The sequence below is a fragment of the Athene cunicularia genome (assembly GCF_003259725.1).
Source record: "Athene cunicularia isolate RWA chromosome 8 unlocalized genomic scaffold, athCun1 chr8_part1, whole genome shotgun sequence".
In the NCBI taxonomy this organism is placed as follows: Eukaryota; Metazoa; Chordata; class Aves; order Strigiformes; family Strigidae; genus Athene; species Athene cunicularia.
This window is the reverse complement of record NW_020799109.1, coordinates 27534568-27552546: the sequence shown is the minus strand read 5'-3', so window position 1 is coordinate 27552546 and position 17979 is coordinate 27534568. Positions and strand designations below refer to the sequence as shown.

At 46.9% G+C, this 17979-nt stretch overlaps 1 protein-coding gene across 13 annotated transcripts in view; it reads left to right on the top strand.

The window, feature by feature from the left end:
• The window catches only part of PACS2 (phosphofurin acidic cluster sorting protein 2), a 75634-nt gene that overhangs the window by 15114 nt on the left and 42541 nt on the right, over positions 1-17979 (top strand). For all 13 annotated transcript variants that reach the window (XM_026854216.1, XM_026854227.1, XM_026854221.1 and 10 more), the window contains exons 2-4: positions 9405-9492; positions 12804-12893; positions 17475-17600. In XM_026854216.1, coding sequence (XP_026710017.1) covers positions 9405-9492; positions 12804-12893; positions 17475-17600 — 304 coding nt within the window. The remainder of the gene's footprint in view (positions 1-9404; positions 9493-12803; positions 12894-17474; positions 17601-17979) is intronic.

Sequence of the window (17979 nt, the reverse complement as noted above, 5' to 3'; positions counted from 1 at the left end):
GTTGTCTTTCACAGAAGCACCAAGTCTTAAGAATTACATGCCATCAGGATCTTGTGTTTGACTGGGAGAGCCACGTGTCTTGACTTTCTCGGGCACTGGGAAGCATTTGGAGATGGTTGAATGAGAAGTAATTTGATGCGACCCATGGTGTGAACCTGTCTGGTTGCTGGAGTGACAGGCTGTTCGGCTCGCCTCTGCATCAGAAGGTGTCATGGAAGCTGTTTGAAATGGAGAGGAATAAGGCAGAGACGTGGCAAATTGTTCATGCCCTGAGAGTAAGCCTGGATTTGGGTACACCAAAAAGCCATCTGTTTTCCCTTGACTGCTTTCTTAGCTGGAGGCTTTGAGTCCTGATTTCTCATGATGAAGAGATCACAGTGACAGGTAACCTGAGCAGAACTGAGCTCTTCATTACAAGCTCTTCTGACATGGGCCTGAAGTCAAGGCTCCTGTTGGTAGTTTTTTTCCCTTAATAAGGTCCTTTGAGGGCTGATTACAAGCAAATGAGAAGATCAGGATATTTCAGGCTGAGTCCTGGCCTCTAATGACTTGCAGGCCTTAGGGACAGTATGTGCTGTGACTGGGGCTGCAGTGTCTCCCCGGGGCACCAAGTGGATAACAGGAGAGAGCAGGGCAGCAAGCTCTTGCTGTGAGCCATTCAGCAGTGGGAACGAAAAAGCAGAGTTGCACCTAGTGTTTTGAAAGTAGTCAAGTGCAAGAGTGCTTGGAGACCTATTCTTCCTATTATAAAAAAGAAAATGCTGAATACTAAACCAGAGTGGCTGGCACAGCACCTCCCTTTGAATCTACCTGCACTCAGGTATATGCTGGCTCCTTGCTGCCGAGTGCATACAGGCTTGGAATGGGGCAGGTGTAGCTGATGGAGAAGGGGTCGTTTGGAGAACAGAGTTCTTGCCACAGTAGTGAAGGAAGATTTGTCATCAGACTGTTCTGGAGGGGAGTGTGGAGGACCAAGCAGGCTGTTGGAGGAGTTGGTCTCATTTGTTGAGTGGATGTGGGGAGCTGGTGACGTGCGGGCTGTGACATCCCTAGTTGCTGTGGAGACATTGCAGCTCCCAACCTGCTGCTGCTGCGTTTGGGGATGCTGTGCTCAGGGTTGAGGCATGGGTGTGGTGGGAAAGAGTGAGGGTTATCATCCAGGCAAGGCACATGCTGAAGAAAACATGTGCCTTGAGGCATTTTCTTTAACCCTTTCATCTCACTGATTGATGCCTCTATAACAGAGCTAGCTAGCTACCACTGCAAGGATCTCCTCGGGTGTGTGCTGGAAGTCTAGGTGCTGTCTTTGTTCTTGCAGCCAGCTGCAGCACTCTCAGCTTGGGAGGGAGATGCTGGTACAACTGAAGGCAGAGATGCGTTGCTCCGTGCTTGGTGGCAAGCTGTGGACAGATCAGGAAGCCTTTAGCTCTGATGGTCCTTCTCATCTGTTGGCTACTTTGTGCAGCTCCTGCTAGTCCCAGAGGGTTCAGGGACAGATGGGAAGGACTCCTGGCAGGCAGGGAGAGCGTTCCTATAGCATGCCTGGAATAGCCTATCCCAGTGTGACAAGCACTGCTGTCTGGGGCAGGGGGCCAGCGAGGAGACGGCAGGTTGCATAAGGAAGGCATGCAAGGGAGAGGGGGGTGAGCCAGGGCCGGGAGGGCTGCTGGGTTTGTTCCAGCTGTGAAGATCTCTACTCTTCATCCCCTACCTCCCCAATTTGCTCTTGCATTCCTCCTCCCAGAGTCTCCTTTTGGTTTGGGGTGTGATTCATTTGCCCATTTGTGTTTATGCTTTTGTGCCAATCTGTAAGGCATGTGGGGGGAGGTGCCCTCCACCCTGGCTGGCTCGCATAAGCTAAGTGGGTTGTGCCATTATTTTGTTGCTGGCTAGCTAAGAAATGAAGCCCTAGCTACAGAAATGGCTTGAGCAGCCCCCATCCTAAAGGCTCCCCCTCCCTGAGATATGCTACTTTGACTGCTCTCATTAGGTGCTCTAATGGAGACTGGCATTTCAGTGCTGTGAGCCTTTCCGGGCGAGAGGCTTTGCTGCAGTGCATGGGTGTTTCGTGCAAGCTTCTTGGAGCAATAGCTACCACTGGCCTTTGGTCAGATTGATGTGGCCATGCCTGGCCTGTCTCCATCTTGCTGCTTGTTCCTTGGTGGTGGTGTCGCTGGTTACTCCAGCTATTACTAAACTAATGCAACAAATATCAGTGTGTGTGTGTCATCTGTAATACAGAAAATGTAATCCTGATGGTTTGTCAAAGGAACCTCAACTGTGAATAAGCTTTTTGTTTACTTCTGTCTTTAAAGCTAACAAAGCACCTTCTAAAACCGCTGATCGAACCTAATCCACCAGTACCATAAGGTCGTTCTTTGATTCTCACTTTGGTGCCAGGATGCTGTGCAGTCCTGGTGTTCTGGATGCTGGGTTTGGAAGAGACAAACCAGGAGAGGTGTATCTAACTAGACTTGTGCCTGTGCTTGACTTTTTCACACCATGTTGCCTTCATAGGTGAGTTCACCTAACTCCTTTGCACTCCATTGCCTGAGAAAAAGACCTAATCCCTGCTTCCTGCTTGGTTTAGTTTTTAATTTTTTTCCCCCTCTAAGTCATCCTTTAAAGGGATTTGAAACCATCAAAATGAAGAATGAGAAGCCAAATATATAGCAGTGTGTGTAAGAACTCGGATCCTGGCTGAGGTCAACAGATGTGTGAAGAGAGCTGCTTCTGCTCTCACTGAAATGACTTCTTAAGGGGAGAAAAAAAGCTGCTGTTTCTCGGTAACACAGTTCAGAGCATGTACCTTGATGTGAGTGGTTGCTGACAGGCTGATTTCCTGCCTCTGTGACTTGGAATGCATCAGGTGTCATCCAGGTAGTCAGAATATGGTGTGACACAGCTGCCAGCTTTCACAAGAAACTTTGCTTGGCTACCTGAACAGTATGTGGAGATATAGCTTTAACCCCTGTGGGTTTCACCAGCATCTCTGCTCTTCAGTAGTGCCTTTCCTGACTACTGAAGTTCTAAGAAAGGAGAAGTGCCAGTGGAATATGTAAACTCTGTGTTTTGTGAGCAGGGTTATTTGGCTTGCAGGGATCCTGATCCCTTTCTGCCTTGGGTGAGTGCCCTAGAGCCAGCAGGCAGTGTCTTATCCCACTGAAGGAAGACATCTCTCAGCATTTTCCAACGGATATGTCTTATTGGAGTATCTAAGCTCAGATGTGCTCTAATCCTTGGTTATATTAACTGCATGCTGCTCCTCAAATAGTAAATGTGCCCATGCAGAATTCTAAAATATTTTAAAAATTATGCAGGTCTGCAAATTTTTGACACACATGCCCCCCCCTCTCCATGTTCTGTTTGGAGCAGGTGTTATTTGTAACATATTTGAGGTGAGGAGGACAGTATTTCAGCTGTAAAAGGATAGTGTCTGGCTATGTATGTGTGTCCTTGTGAGGTCCTGGGTAGAGCCTGTTGCATAAAAGAAGCTGCCATCCTCTTACCTGTCTGGATGACACTTGCTTGCTACAGCATTTCTATGGATCTTGGTCTCTAGAATCTTAAGAGCTTAATTCTTTGTATTAATACTGAGAAGAGGATTTCAAGATCCTTGAGAACAACAATGAAAATACTTGCTCTGCAATTGTTTCCTGGCTTCTTAAAGCTTACTTGAAGGGATCTGTAGCCAAAACAGCTGGCTAAAGGTTGCCATTTAGCTCTGTGCTGAGTGTGAATGAAGGAGAGTAAGCAGAGACTAATTTAGGTCTGCTGTGGTTTTGCAAGTTACTCAGGTAATGTTTCTGTCATGACAGAAATTGGGGCGCTTGACTCTTGCCTTCTCATTTAATCTCTTCTTGCCTTGGAGTTTAGCTGAGAATGAGACTGAGATTAGATCATTTTGAGGGAAGACTCATAAGCTTTGGAAAGTAAAGAAGCACTCTTCCTGTCGCTTCTACCATTGCTACCCTTGCCTGGAGGCCCCACTCTGATGCTTCAGTGACATTAGAGGACAGCTCATCTCCCCCACTTTCTGCCCCAGCTAACTCCTAGGCGAACACAGAGCCTTGCCTTTAGCATGTCAGTGCAGCAATTCGTACATCCATGTGGTGTTTTTTATTTCTTAAGCATGTGTGAAGCAGGCATAATAAACTGCTCATGCACTGTGTTCATACCTTACTTAAGCATCTGTCTCTGAAAAATGCTGTGCAGGGTTTCTCACTCTGGCCTCTCCTGCACAGGCACCCCTGTGGCTATGTGCAGAATGGCTGTTTGTCTGGACAAGTGTGTTTGTAGGCGGGTGTCTCCCTCCACTTCTCCTTCGGGTGGCTCACAATTTATTGGGGGGCTGACTTAGGTATACAATGTCAGCTCAGAGCAAAACACTCAGAGGTGAGGTTGAATGCATTGGGGTAGGAGGCTGAAATAACTTGGGTGAGGTGAAACTGTCCAATGACCACATGGAGACCAATTCCTTATAGACATTGGCTGATTGAAATTTACAGACCTTGGAGGGGAGAGTGCTTTTGCCATGAAACACTTTGTCTAGGAACAATGTCTTCACAGCATTTAACCTGGACAAAGGGTATCCATGTAGTGAGTTTTGGCCACAACTACCCCCAGCAGTGCTACAGGCTTGGAGAGGAGTGGATGGAGAGTTGCCAGTCAGAGAGGGACCTTGGGGTGTTGACTGACAGCTGGCTGAACAGGAGCCAGCAGTGTGCCCAGGTGGCCAAGAAGGCCAATGGCATCCTGGCTTGTGTCAGCAATAGTGTGGCCAGCAGGGACAGGGAAAGGATCTTATCCCTGTACACGTCACTGGTGAGGACTGTGTTCAGTTTTGGGCCCCTCACTACAAAAAGGACATTGAATGACTCGAGTGTGTCCAGAGAAGGGCAACAAAGCTGGTGAAGGGTCTGGAGCACATGTACGAGGAACAGCTGAGGGAACTGGGGGTGTTTAGTCTAGAGAAGAGGAGGCTGAGGGGAGACCTCATCGCCCTCTACAGCTACCTGAAAGGAAGGAGGCTGCAGAGAGCTGGGGATGAGCCTCTTTAACCAAGTAATAAGTGATAGGACAAGAGGTAATGGCCTCAAGTTGCACCAGGGAAGGTTTAGACTAGATGTCGGGAAGTATTTCTTTACAGAACAGGTTGGCATTGGAATGGGCTGCCCAGGGAGGTGGTAGAGTCCCCATCCCTGGAGGTGTTTAAGAGTAGGATTAACATAGTGCTGAGGGATATGGTGCAGCTGGGAACTGTTAGTGCTAGGTTAACAGTCGGACTAGATGATCTTCAAGGTCCTTTCCAACCTAGATGATTCTGTGAGCTAGAGTCTTCCTGTCCCAGGTTCTTTCTTGCACTTGGAGTCCCCTATAGCTGTGGATGCATATGTTATTATTCTTGACTTCTACGGAGCTTAATTAAAATACAGGTCTTTAATTTTTACTTCCTGTTGATTTGACTATCTCTGCATGAACGAGGTCTCAGTGCAATTACTGTGCTCCCTGTGGAGAAACAGACATTTAATTCAGTGAGGCAGACTCTTTCTTGGAGGGGGTTTATTTTCCTGTTCTTCCTACTCAGACAGATGAAAAAGCAAAACATCCAGTGAGTAAAAATTGCAATACTTTATTTGGCTGTTCTGGACATGTTTGCTGGATCTTGATTTCTAAAATGTTATGTTCTTTGCAGATAACTACCTCCTTGAGCAAAGAGCTGGTAATGAAGCTGTTTAGCGCAACTTGCATTAGCAGGGTGAGTCGAAACCATTTGGTCAGGTCCAGGTTTCCTCTTCAAAACTGTTCTTGCAGCAATGATGTAAAAAGACGGAGACTTTTATTCTTGTAGAATGCATTAAGTTGTCTCATGATTTGTTAACCTGAGAGGGTCAGACAAGTACCTTGTGCCTCTTCGCCATGGGGGGACATGTGTGACTGGAGGGGATGCAAGCTCCTCAGCAGGCACTGCTTGCTGCTGTGTTGGACCCAGCTGTGCCCCTAGCAGGGACATCTACTATGAACTTTCAAAAAAGGGTGGAAATCTTGGCTCTCAGATTTCCATTGCCCTTATTTAACACTGCTTTGGCTAACTTAGTGCTTTTGCTGGCTTAACTTTCCGTGCGCAATTGTAGGTCACTGCTGAAACAAACACGCAAAGACAGGGTTTGTCTGCACCTCCTGTATTGCAGTCCCAGGCTTTTTATAGACTGCTCAAAATACTTCAGGCTCTTTCTGCTCCAGACTTGAGGCTTCCTCAGTTCCCCTTGTGTGTGTGTTCTAGGTTATTTAGTCTGTGTTCACAGAGATCTTGTATGTATGTATTAGAAACTTCCAAGTGTAAGCTTGTTCTATTTTTAGCTCTTTTCAGGTCCACCTGTGCCTGTCCTGTTTTTAATTACTCGTGTTTAATCTTAACAGGCTTGTTGATAGAAATGTTTTGTGAGATCAGTCCCCTTCCTGGTCCCTGAGACTTGACAGAAGTACAGCAAAACCTAGGCAAAATATAAGTGTATGGAAGGAGGTGCTGCCTTTATCAGAGGCAGTTATGGCTGACAAATCCTTGCTTTACCTGCAGGTGTGAGTGGTTCAGGATCCTTCTGCTGGCAGCAGGGGCACCATGCTGTCTCTGGGCAGCGACATGCTTCGATTATGCCTTTTCATGATTATTTGAGTAAGGTATGGCCCCTTTCTGCCACATATTCTGAAGGTTGCTTTGATTTGTAAGCTGCAAACTTAGACTGAAGACCTGGAACAACGAGTGTGTTGAGTGTGAGTGATTTGGTGGGATTTAAACTCTGATTTTCATTTCCCCCTGATAGAGAATGTAAGCATTTCATTATTTTTGTTGAAGCGCCTTTTAGTACCAGCAGTCCAGCAATGGGGGATAAAGAAAGCAGATGTGTCCCTTGTCTTTTTTAACTGCTTTTGTTTTTCTGATCACTGTAAAGGAGGCTTTTAATTTTTATTTTAAATTTTTTTTCCAAGCAGCAAGTGCCTTGCAGGGCTTGATCAAAGCTCATAAATGATGAATTGAAGGAATGCCTGGCGGAGAACAGAACGCCCTCCTTGTGCTCAGTTGCGTGTGCTGAGAACACCATTGTTTTTTCCCCATACCTTTTTCATCCTCGAGCTCAGGCTGGAGAGAAAAGGCCTTTGTTACTTGCCCATCAGCTGAGACAATGCCAGTGTGTTGTCCTACCTCTGCTCTCAGCACCTGACTGGCCTGAGCTCTGTGGGTTTTGGCAAGCTGAGCGCAATTGTTCTTCAGCTACAGTGTTACAGAGAAAACAAATGGCTTTACAGCCTCTGTCCTCCAGATCCTGGCCTGGCTGCTTCAGGGTCTGCTTGCTGTTTTGTTCAGGATGGGGCAGGCAGGCTGGTGGCTTCTCCTGTTTCCGTGTTGAGGGATGCAGCTTCGAGACTTCCAGTGCATGGGGGCACTTGTGCTTGCAGTTGAGCGTGCTGGCCTGTGCTTCCTGGCTTCACTCAGGAGGAGGCTCTGCCCGTGGGTGAAAGCGTGCTCAGTTTCCCCTCCGCCAGCCCAGCAGCAGCTGCAGCTGTCCGGCCTGCTTCTGCCATCCCTCCTCCAGCACCCAGCGCCTCCAGGCTCGCACGTTCTAGCACGTTTGTCTCGATGACACTGCTCACAGCTGTCAGTGGTGTGATGGGGGTAATGGAGGCACAGGCAGTCCCATTTTTTCCACCTTGTAATTTCTGTAGCATCTCTGGCTGCACAGTTATCTGATGTGAAACTCTACAAAGGAGAGAGCTTTCAGTTCTCTGGGTTCTGGGGACCTGACAGCAGGAACCAGTGCCTTGTAAATGGGCAGGGAGAGCAGATAGCTTGGGCTGGGGTGGAGAAGAGGCTGGCAAGGGCAGGTTTGGAGAGGTGCTCAAGTGAAGACTCTAAGAGCTAAGACTGGCTCTTCCCTGCTCCTAGCCTCGTGTGAGAAGGCAGAGTTCAAGCAGGGCCACAGGCATTCCTGGATGCGGTAGGCAGCAGTACTTCAACATCTGCCACTGCCTGTCAGGAACAGCCTCTAGCTGTATCTCTCCTGCAGTTTTGCACCCAGGCTGATTGTGTCTACCTTCTGGCATTGCAGCAAAGTAATGTTTCAACTTTCCTCTGTGGTGAAGGTGGTGGAGGTGCAAGTCACCTTTGCATTGGCAACTTGTTGGCTTCCTGGCACCATCATGGAGTCCTGTTGTTTGAGTGCAGGCTTCAGTCAGTGGCACTTGTGCCTGGGCATGTACCAAAATCCAGCATCAGCAACCTTTCCCATCTATGTCTGGACTTGGCCCCTTCATGAACAGCTCTGTTATTATACTTTATCTGGGAGAAAGAGCTCTGCAATGAGTTTCAGAGTAGCCATGCTGAGGTTTGCTAAATCCCATGACAGAGGCCAAAGATACCCATGCAGTGGGGCTGGGACCTGACACAAAGTCAGTGTCAGGTCCTGGCCAGCATGAAGGTTGATGTCTAGTCACTAGTGCCCACCTGGCAACTTTCTCTGGCCTCTGCTTTCCTCAAGCTGAGCTGTCTTTACTTCAGGTTGATATTTCCCTGAAGTTTGTTTCTGGGTGTGCCTTCATAATTAGACCAGCTGGTGGTAACTTTTGTGAAATTGTGACAGTATCAGTACTGCAGTCCGATTACTTCAGAGCCTTAACTTGGCTGCACCTAGTCCAAATTTTATCTTCTCCCAGGCTCTCTGTGCTGGAAGGCAGAAGTGCAAACAGCTTTAACCAGAACAATGTAGCATTGCCTGGGTAAAGAATGTGATTTACTTGCATATGTGTGGCATGTGAACGCCAGGGCCAGAGGGCACTGCTTGAGTCCTCTTTTTTTTTTTTTTTTTCTTTCTCATTAGAGACTCCTGAGCCACTTGCTAGCACTTTTGTTTGGGTGTGAGGAGGAGAACGTGTGGGTTGACAAGAGGAGGTGGGAGTGAGATCTTTGGGAGCCAAGAGCCTGAAACTGAAAAAGCCAACAATCTAGGAAAGCTTTGTAGACAAGTTTAAAATTAGACTGACCCCGTGCTTTTATATTGCTGGAATTTAATTCCTCTGACCCTAAAGCTTTTGGTCTGACTCGGAGTGAGAGTTCCCAGGCTGTGGTGGGTTGAAGTCTGTGCTGTGAGGCACTCTTATGTGGCCATGAGTCTGTATCAGAGATGTACGGTCCTGTCTATCTCCTTGTATTTGTGAAAGGTTGGAGAAATTCAGGTTGAAAAGCCAGGGAAGCCTCATACATTCCTGATGTCTTTATGTCTGTATCAGTGTGGCTTGTGTCCGGAGTCTGTTCGCCCTCGAACTGGGATACTGCTGTGTGTAAAAGCTGTTCAGAGCTTTCCCTTTTTCAGGCATGATTGTAACTGTTTCTCTTCTGTTCCCGTTTGCAGGTTGTGCAGCTTGACATTAAAGAAACTGGTAGTCTTAAAGGAATTGGATAAGGAGCTTATTTCTGGGGTCATTGCTGTCAAAATGCAGGTAATTGCTGCTCAGTTCAAAGAATTAAATGTATTGTTTGGCTAAAAATACCTACAGATGCCTAAACTGAGCTTCACCTCCACTTCAGGGTCCTTTGCAGCCACAGGCTTCCTCCCAGGTGCATCAGGGCATTCTGGATGTGCGGAGCATCTCATCTGATCCTTCCTCCATGTTCCTACTGTATTTCACTGTTGTAAAAATATTGTTCACTGAGAGTTCATCGTGAGCTTATCTTTATGTAAAAATGCTCTTTAGAGATCATATGCTGTCACCTCTTCTTCCTGAGCTGTCACTAAATCCAAGCCTGTTTCTCTATTTAACATGCTTCAGCTTAATTTAGAGCTGAACATCTTGATAATTTGGTCCTGGTTTGGGGGGGTCGGGAGTCTGGGCATTCCTCTGCTGATAGCTCTGCTATCGAGTCCAAGTAATTTCATAGCCAGGTGCTTGTCAGTGGATTTGTAGGGTACCTGTATATTTTAATTTGTTTCCATAAAATACAGCTGTCATCCTAGGTAAATAACCCACTTCACAGCATACATTTGTGCCTTTTAATTAGGTGCCTATATGTAGGTCACGCTGCCTGGAGGCAGGCTGGGAAAGAAGGGGACTCATTTCCACAGTGTGTCACAGCATCAGTTCAGCTCACATGTTCCCACCACTGCAAATGCTGAATTACTTAATGAATAAAAAGCCTAGCAGACCTGTAAGTAGAAAAATACTGTTAACTATGCTGAAAAGCAGTTGCTTTTCAAACAAAGAACCAGGAAAACCCCTGCAGAAAGCTGGTTGTGTCAAAGCACACAAAATCTATCTTGGAAGGTGAAACCATGAAGGCCCTATGGTGCAAGAACATGCAGCTGAGGATTTAACTGGCATCTCTCAGCTCTGAGCAGTCCAGCTGGAGTAAAAATGTGTTCCTCTATGTTGGAGGTGATTCACACACCCACAGCAGGGAGCAGAAAAGCAGGGAATTGTTTCATACACCTGAGTTTGTAGGACCCTCAGAAGCAGCACAGCTGTGGGTTCCCAGGTTGTCAGATATTGCTTACTAGGGCTGAAAACTTTCCATATGTTTGTACTCCTAGATGGCAGATGCATCACTGTAAGGGCCTGAGGCTTGTCAGTGAATTATCTTTGCCCAGAACGTGTCAGACTTGGGATTGGAGAGTTCAGTAACTTTTACTAGAGCAAACCCTTCTTTTCCTGTCCAGGTTACTGGTGACTGCTTACATTTTTATAGGTGAAAGTTTGCACCAGATCTGCAAGTTCAAAGATTTTTAACACATGGGACTTTCTTGTCTATTTTGGGTACATGTTGTGATCTGCCTTGCTACAGTAGTTCAGATGCTGGAACCTGAGCAGTTCTTCTGCAGTCCTCTCAATGCCAGGACAGATCCTTGAAGAGCTGGAAGGCAGAAGGACTTACACTGTTTGGGGTGCTCCTCTGCCAAGTGCCAGGCTGTAGCTCACATCCCCAGGCCATCCTTATTTTTCCCTTGAAATGTCTGTCCAGTTGACCTAGAGGTGACAGTGGCTGGAATGACCGCTGTCCCAGAGAGTGTCTCACCTTGGGTGTCCCTTGTGCTGGATCATCACCCATATTTCTGTGTGATGTATTGTTTATTGGTGGGTCAGTAGCACTGCAGATGTCTTGGACACAGGCAGAGTTGAAGCCCTGTTATTATAAGTCCTTTTATAGCTTGCAGGTTATGATGATGATGCTGACAAGCTCTTTCAGGGACACCTAATTTGTCAGCACTAAGGTTTCTGACATAGCTGTTGTTTGAAGCTGGTGATACTGGGTCATCAAATATATGATCTCTGTGAAATGACTCATTGCCTTTGTATGGGGAATTGCAAAAGAGGTGTCAGACACTGGGGTCCTTCCAGAGTGGATGACTGAATTCAGGCCGCCTGAGAGCATCTTGCTTGTATTTCCCGTGTCTCCTTGTAGCCTCCTGAACAGTTGTGTTCAAAGAGTTGTCAACCGTATTTCCCGAGCTGTTGCTCTATTTATCTGCTGCAATCTTTTAAAAGCAGCTATATTTGGTCTTTCATTAGATTTCGAGTTGCGTAACAAGTAAAGAAAGATTGCTGCCATTAGGAGCTTTGCACCAACGGAACAGATGCTGCTGTTGCCAGCAGCGAGGATAGCTGTGCTTTACTTGCACGCATGCTGCTTTTCCTGGAGGGAGTGCTTCGGGTTTTCACCCTGCTCTGCTGTCTATTCTCTGATACACAGAGTTTAGGCACCACTGCTTATCCACAGAGGAGCCACCCCTGTGTTGTGCAGGACCTGAGGCACCGCTGCAAATCACAGCATTTGCTCTGGCTGCCTGAGCAATGCCTTTGGGGAGGAAGGGATGTAAATGAGTGCTTGTCTCTCATCTCAGGATGCTATTTGGGGATGATGTAGGCAGACCAGGTTTTCCTTTGGATGTAGCTAGGAGGTGTTTATCCCTCAGTCTGTCTCTGATTTCCCAGATGCTGTTTTTTGGAGAGCTACAGTTCTGTGCTTCTGGGATATCAGTCTGGACAAAGCCAGATCTGCAGGCTCAGCAAAACATTGAGCCAGGGACCTCTGAAACTTGCCTCTGTGTTTGAACAGTGCAGAAGGATTTGCTAGGCAGCAGTCTGTCATGCCTTTCTGCTCGTTTTCCCTGAAACATTACCTGAAATTAAATGCTTGCACAGTTAATAGCCAAGTAACTCAGCATACGGCAGCCCAAACACAGTGTTAATTTGGAGTTGCCCTGCAATTGTCCTGTAATACTATCAGGTCTACAAACTCCACTGCAATGCTTAGTGGATTTTTTTTTTTCTTTTATAACACCAACAACTTGAAGTTGTTGGGGTTAAAATCTCCAGTTAAACAGGTTAAAATCTCCACACTCCTCAGGGAGGGGTGTGTGCAGAAAAAGAAAAGGCCAGTCCATCATGGCTGACGCCAGACGCTGCAGCCTCCAAACCAGGGAGATGATGAGCCTTGTACCTATTGGCTGAAGTAAAAATACAAGACTTAAACTTGAGGGGTGGGGTTGACTCACAGCTTTTTGAATGTTGGAGTTTGACAGAACAAAAGCTGCTTTGTTGCAGTTAGGGACAGTAAATGTGCCCAAATCTTTATTAGTCAAATATCTGCATTTCATCTCATTAATATTTCACAGGAGTGCAAGGTCAGACCCATTCGTTCACTTTCTCTGTGGTAGTCCCTGACAATGTTTCCTGTTTTTTAGTAAACAGGTCTGGGGTGGGATATAAGGGCTGACTTCTGGGGAATTCACCCGATGGACTTTGTTTCTGTACAGGGCTCCAAGCGCATCCTGCGGTCTCACGAGATTGTATTGCCCCCGAGTGGACATGTGGAGACGGAGCTTGCGCTGACCTTCTCGCTGCAGGTAAGGTGGCCTTGGGGCACGTGTGCTTGCTGGACTTGCTGCTTTGCAGTGAGGAGAGGTTTGTTGTGGGTCTGAGGTGAAGATCCTTCTAGTCCTGCCAAAGATGCTTGTTCTTAAGGCAGTCCCAGCCATTTCTGAAGAGTTGTCTGAGCTCTTTTGGCTTGTCTCTGGCAGTCATTTGTGGGAAATTTGAGCAAAAATGCCCCAGATACTTCCAGGATCTGGGGACGAGGAAGCTCACTAGGAAAGCTGCCATATCAATACTTAGAATTGTTCTTGGGGCCAACCCTGCATCACAGAAGGCAGATCTCTAATCCTGACTTGTCTGGGGGGACAGGCAAGTTGATCACCAGCTGCAATTTGCATGCCCTCATTGTAAGACAAATTGGTCTGAATTGCCTTTCAGCGTTGAGGGCCTGGACTAGGGTGCTGGTTTGCAGTGTTATGGGACTTTCCTTGTTGTGCATCCTGTGTATGGAGCCCAGGAACGTGAGAACTTTGTGCAGCCTGTCTTCTTCATGTTATGGCTGTGGCAGGAACTGGAGCAGAGCAGGATACCTCTCTTGACTTTTGTTGCCTTCCTTATGAATAGGCAATGGAGGGTGGCATGGAGTATCGGGCTGATGGAAGGCAGTAGTAGGAATGGGACAGGTGAACCTCTGATTTGGAGTTGCTGAGGGAGGCATCACTTGGAGAGGCAGAGACAATTACTCCTGGCTCTAGAGTCACAGGAATAGATGGGAACTGGAGCAACTGTATTTTACCAGTTCCAATTTTCCTCAAAGCATACTGCCCTGGTGGTACTTCCTGAGCAGGGAAATAGGTAAATTGGGACTGGCTTGCTGCAAGCAGGAGGGAAGATCCTGCTTGCATAGACCAGAGTCAGACAGACACTCAGGAACATTTGTATCTGGATTATCTGTGTTTTGGGACTGTTATTTAGATCTTGAAGTCAAGCGTTTGATCTGGTAAGGAGAAAGGCTCAAGTGATGATGTGAGACAGACTGGTTGTTACTCAGACCTGTGCAGACTTGAAACAGATGAGGTTTCATTGCAGATGGATGTTAACTCTGCGGCTGCCCAGGCAGATACACAGATGGCTGGTGCTTCTGGTTCTGTCCTGATGCAGCCCCCAGGCTGGGTTAACTGCAGCGCTGCATCCCCTCCTCTGTGAACAGCAATAACAAAGCCACGTGCCAGGAATACCTATTCATGGGTCCTGGGGCTGCAGCTTTCCCGTGGTTAGGAGCAGAGCTGTAAGATGAGCCAGGTCTCCCTCTGCCAGTCCTGTGACAGCAAGGAGCAAGTGTTTCTGCAGATCTTTTCAGAATTAACTGGGAATATGTTTTGTTTTTTTTTTTTTTCTGGGACTCAGAACAGTGCTGCAGCAGGACACAGAGCATTGCCTTTAACTCAATTTCACCTGAAGGGGCTGGGAATTGAGCCAGAATAGGGGAGAGCGATGTCCGTGACACTGAGCCTTCAGAAGAGGTGAGCAAGCTTAATGTGGAGATCTGCTGGTCCCTGACTGCAGGAAGGATTGGTGGTCTTGGATGCAGTAAAGCCTGGGAAGCCTTCCTGAAATGGCACAGCAGGATTTTTATGACAGCTTTTATTGTTTCTTAATTGGACAATGGCTGCAAGCTACTCCTAGCTGACAGCTGCAGCTTAAGCCAGATACAGTCTGAATTTAGTGCCTTGGATTTATTTGAAAGTGGTGATGGGCCACAAAGTAAAAGCATGTGGATGTCACAGCACAAGAAGGTCTCAGCGTCTTGCAGCAGCCAGTATCTCCATATTGCACTGTCGACTCTTCAAACTTGCTTTGTGCTAGCTGCCTGGATTTGCAGCCTCTTGTAGCTTCACAGTCACCACCTTCTCAGCTGCTTCTCCTGGGTGAAATTCTTGTCCTCTGCATGGAGCATTTCCTTGTCAGAGCTAAGCTAGGAAGGTGGAGGTGCTGGCTAGCATAATAGCAAGCAGCTCATTGTCTCTGGCAGGCCTCTGCTCAGACAGAAGGGAGGAGTTTCCTGTTGCTCACACAGCTGGGGTAAGACTGGAGATAGTGGTCTCTCCGATCCTGTTTTGCCTTGCTAAGCTAGGGCTAGACCAGCAATAGCCTTTTTGTCAGGTGAGCTACCATCACCCTTGCTGCTGGAATGCCTTACTGCTGACCCGCTGTGGGTTTCACAGGATCAAGTGAAATTCCCCAGATATTCCAAGCACATCATTGCAGCTTTCTGGAGCACTTAAATTCGTGTCTTTAATTTGACCTTTCCTGATGGAAGGGATTACATCACTGGGGCTTCAGAAAGAATGTCTTGCCCTAACTCTTGCTGTTCCAGTGTGTGTGATGGCCCTCTCACTTCTCAGAGGTGCCTTGGGGTGCTTGGTGCTTCCTCTAAAAGTCTTGTTTTCAAATGTTTTCAGTGAAACTGTTTTCTTCTCCAATCTGTCATGGACTGACAATTACTGAGAAGTTTTGGTTGAAACCGTTCTGTAGAGTTGATAAGCCGTGGCTGGTGTTAAAAATAGCTTCTGCTATGAAAATGGCTCTGCTTTTCTTCTAGAGGCCCTTGCTTTTAACAGAGGAGCCGAGTGTCCTGAGTCTCTCTGTACCTTTCTTTTATAATCTCTGTAAATGCTCATCAGAGGTGGCCAGGCAACACACATTTGAAAAACAAACTTGCCCATGTATGGACTTGAGCTGTCCAGTTTAAACCCTGAAAATTGTACACATTGAAATCAAGCTGGCCTGGGACCAAGCATGACTTTGGACTTTAGTTGCAGGCTCGTACTTAAGGAGCTGGTGGTGTGGCCCAAGTTCTTTGAGCTGAGAGCAAGGAATCCCTCTCCCCTGCTTGCCCTTCCAATACATGGAAGGGCCCCAGAGGCAAAAAAATGGTAGATTTGAATGCAAAAGGTGCCTTCTGGCTTTTTGAGCCTCTCTTGCCCCTTCGACCTAATAACTTTCTTCCATTCTTGTTTAGGGACATTACACATCTGTAAAGTCACCAGCTCCATCTGTGTCTGGATACAGGTGTGTTTTGAGGTCATGTTTTAATTATGTGGACTGCTGTTCCTCTCTTCTGCAGGGCTGTTTCCTTGTGCAGTGCACAGTAGATCTTGCTCTTGCATAGCAGTCAGTTAATTAGTATTCTGTTTGTTTGTGTGGCCACTGCTCCCAGCAATCTATGTAGCAGGCAGGCTTGCCTTGGACTGCAAATTAATATCTCAGGGTTTCTGGTGGCACTCAGCATTTGTATTTATCAAGTGTTTTCAGCAGCAGGAAGTTGTTATACTTTCAGAATGTCCCAAGGGAAAAAAAAAAAAAAAAAAAAAGATGTAGGTCTTGCCTGAAAAAGGAGCATCCTTCACTTGGGAATGTCCTGTTTGAGATCCCTGCCACTGGGTTCTCCTGTCCACAGGTTACTTAATGCTATGTATTTTGTATAATTGGAGCATGTGTCCTATTCTTTCTATTCTTGGCATGAGATTGGACAGGTGGCTCCTGTATCTTGAAGACTGCTCTTCTGTTGCATGGCTTCTTCCTCCCACAGCTGGTGAGCTGGGTCCAGGACAGGGGAGTGTCAGTGCTCTGGTGAATACCCTGGCAGAAGGCAGGACCTGCTTGCACTAATACTCTGTGCACATGAGCAGGGCAAGCTTCCCTAATAGTCTCTGCTTGACTTCACAACCTTTCTGTTCTTGGGGAGTTTTTTTGGAGTTATTTATAAACAAATGTATTTTCTTGAATGGAACATGTCTTGGAGGGATTAATGTCTTTGCAACATAGCCTGGCAGTAGGACAGGGTTTTTCTTGACTTAATTACTTAAAATACAACTACTTTGAGTAATAGAAGTTTGAGTGTGATAATGCTGGAAAAGACTGATGATTGCAAGAGCCATGTGCCTGAAGGAGACAGCATTGTCCTGGAGAGAATCACTGGTGACCACTCTGTGCTTTAGCAAAAGAGGCATCAGCAAATGCTGGCTTCTTCATAGCTGTGCCTCTCTTCACTTGCCATTCAGAGCACAAGAGGCTCTTAAACATGTACAGTAGAGAGTTCAACAAGAAGTGTCCTTGTGCTGGAGGGAAGGCAGTGTCCTGCCAAGAGCGTGGGGGTCCATGTCTGTCCCTGCCACTGCATGCTGCCTGCTGTTTATGCAGGGACAGCCTACACCCCGGGCAGCACCTCTGGGCCTCCAGTTCTGGGCAGCCTCCTTCTAGCTTTTGGGGGAAGCATCTCCTAGAGGCTGCTCATCTCTCTGGAATCAGGCTTGGGCTCAGTCCTTCCCAAACTGAACAGCTCCTCTGTGCCCCCAGGTTGTGTTTTCAGTGTGCTTGGCTGGGGAAATGAAAGTCCAGAGCTGAGCTGTTTGGGCAGAGATGAAGGCCGCTTTGGGATAATGAAGGGTTGTCCAGTGAGTGTGAGCTAGCTGTAGGCACTTCTAAAAGCCCTGGGATTAATCTCTAGGAATGGAGAGTTTACCTGCAAAGGAGTTTACCTGCAAAGCAGGCAGCTTGTGAGATAATGTCAAGAGATGTAATAAACTTTTCTATTGTGTTTCCAACTGCAGTACCCTCACTTCTTGAAGAGAGAAGGTAACAAGCTTCAGATCATGCTGCAGCGGCGGAAGCGGTACAAGAACCGAACCATTTTAGGCTACAAGACTCTGGCTGTGGGGTCTATCAACATGGCTGAGGTGAGCAGCATTTGACATGATCTTTGTTTACAAAGATGGACATTTTCCCTTCTCTTTAAACCCAGTGTTTTCATGTTCCTTATTGAGAAGTACCTGGTGGGATTTCATATAGCTGTCTTAATAATCAATCAGTATTCAGAGGGCAAACCTTTAAATGGATTTTACAACTGAGTGATAATATCGGATATTTTCTGGACAGTATTTTGAGAGCTAAAGCTTTCATGAGGATAGCTTATTACCTTGTGAGGGTTTTGGTGTGTGTTTTTTCTCAGGTAGGGGATCCCGATCATAGTTCAGAACAAGACAGATAAGGTCACTTGGGCAAGCCTTCCGACTCTAAGGAATGTTGAAGTTCAAGCAAGTTCAGCTTAACCACCAA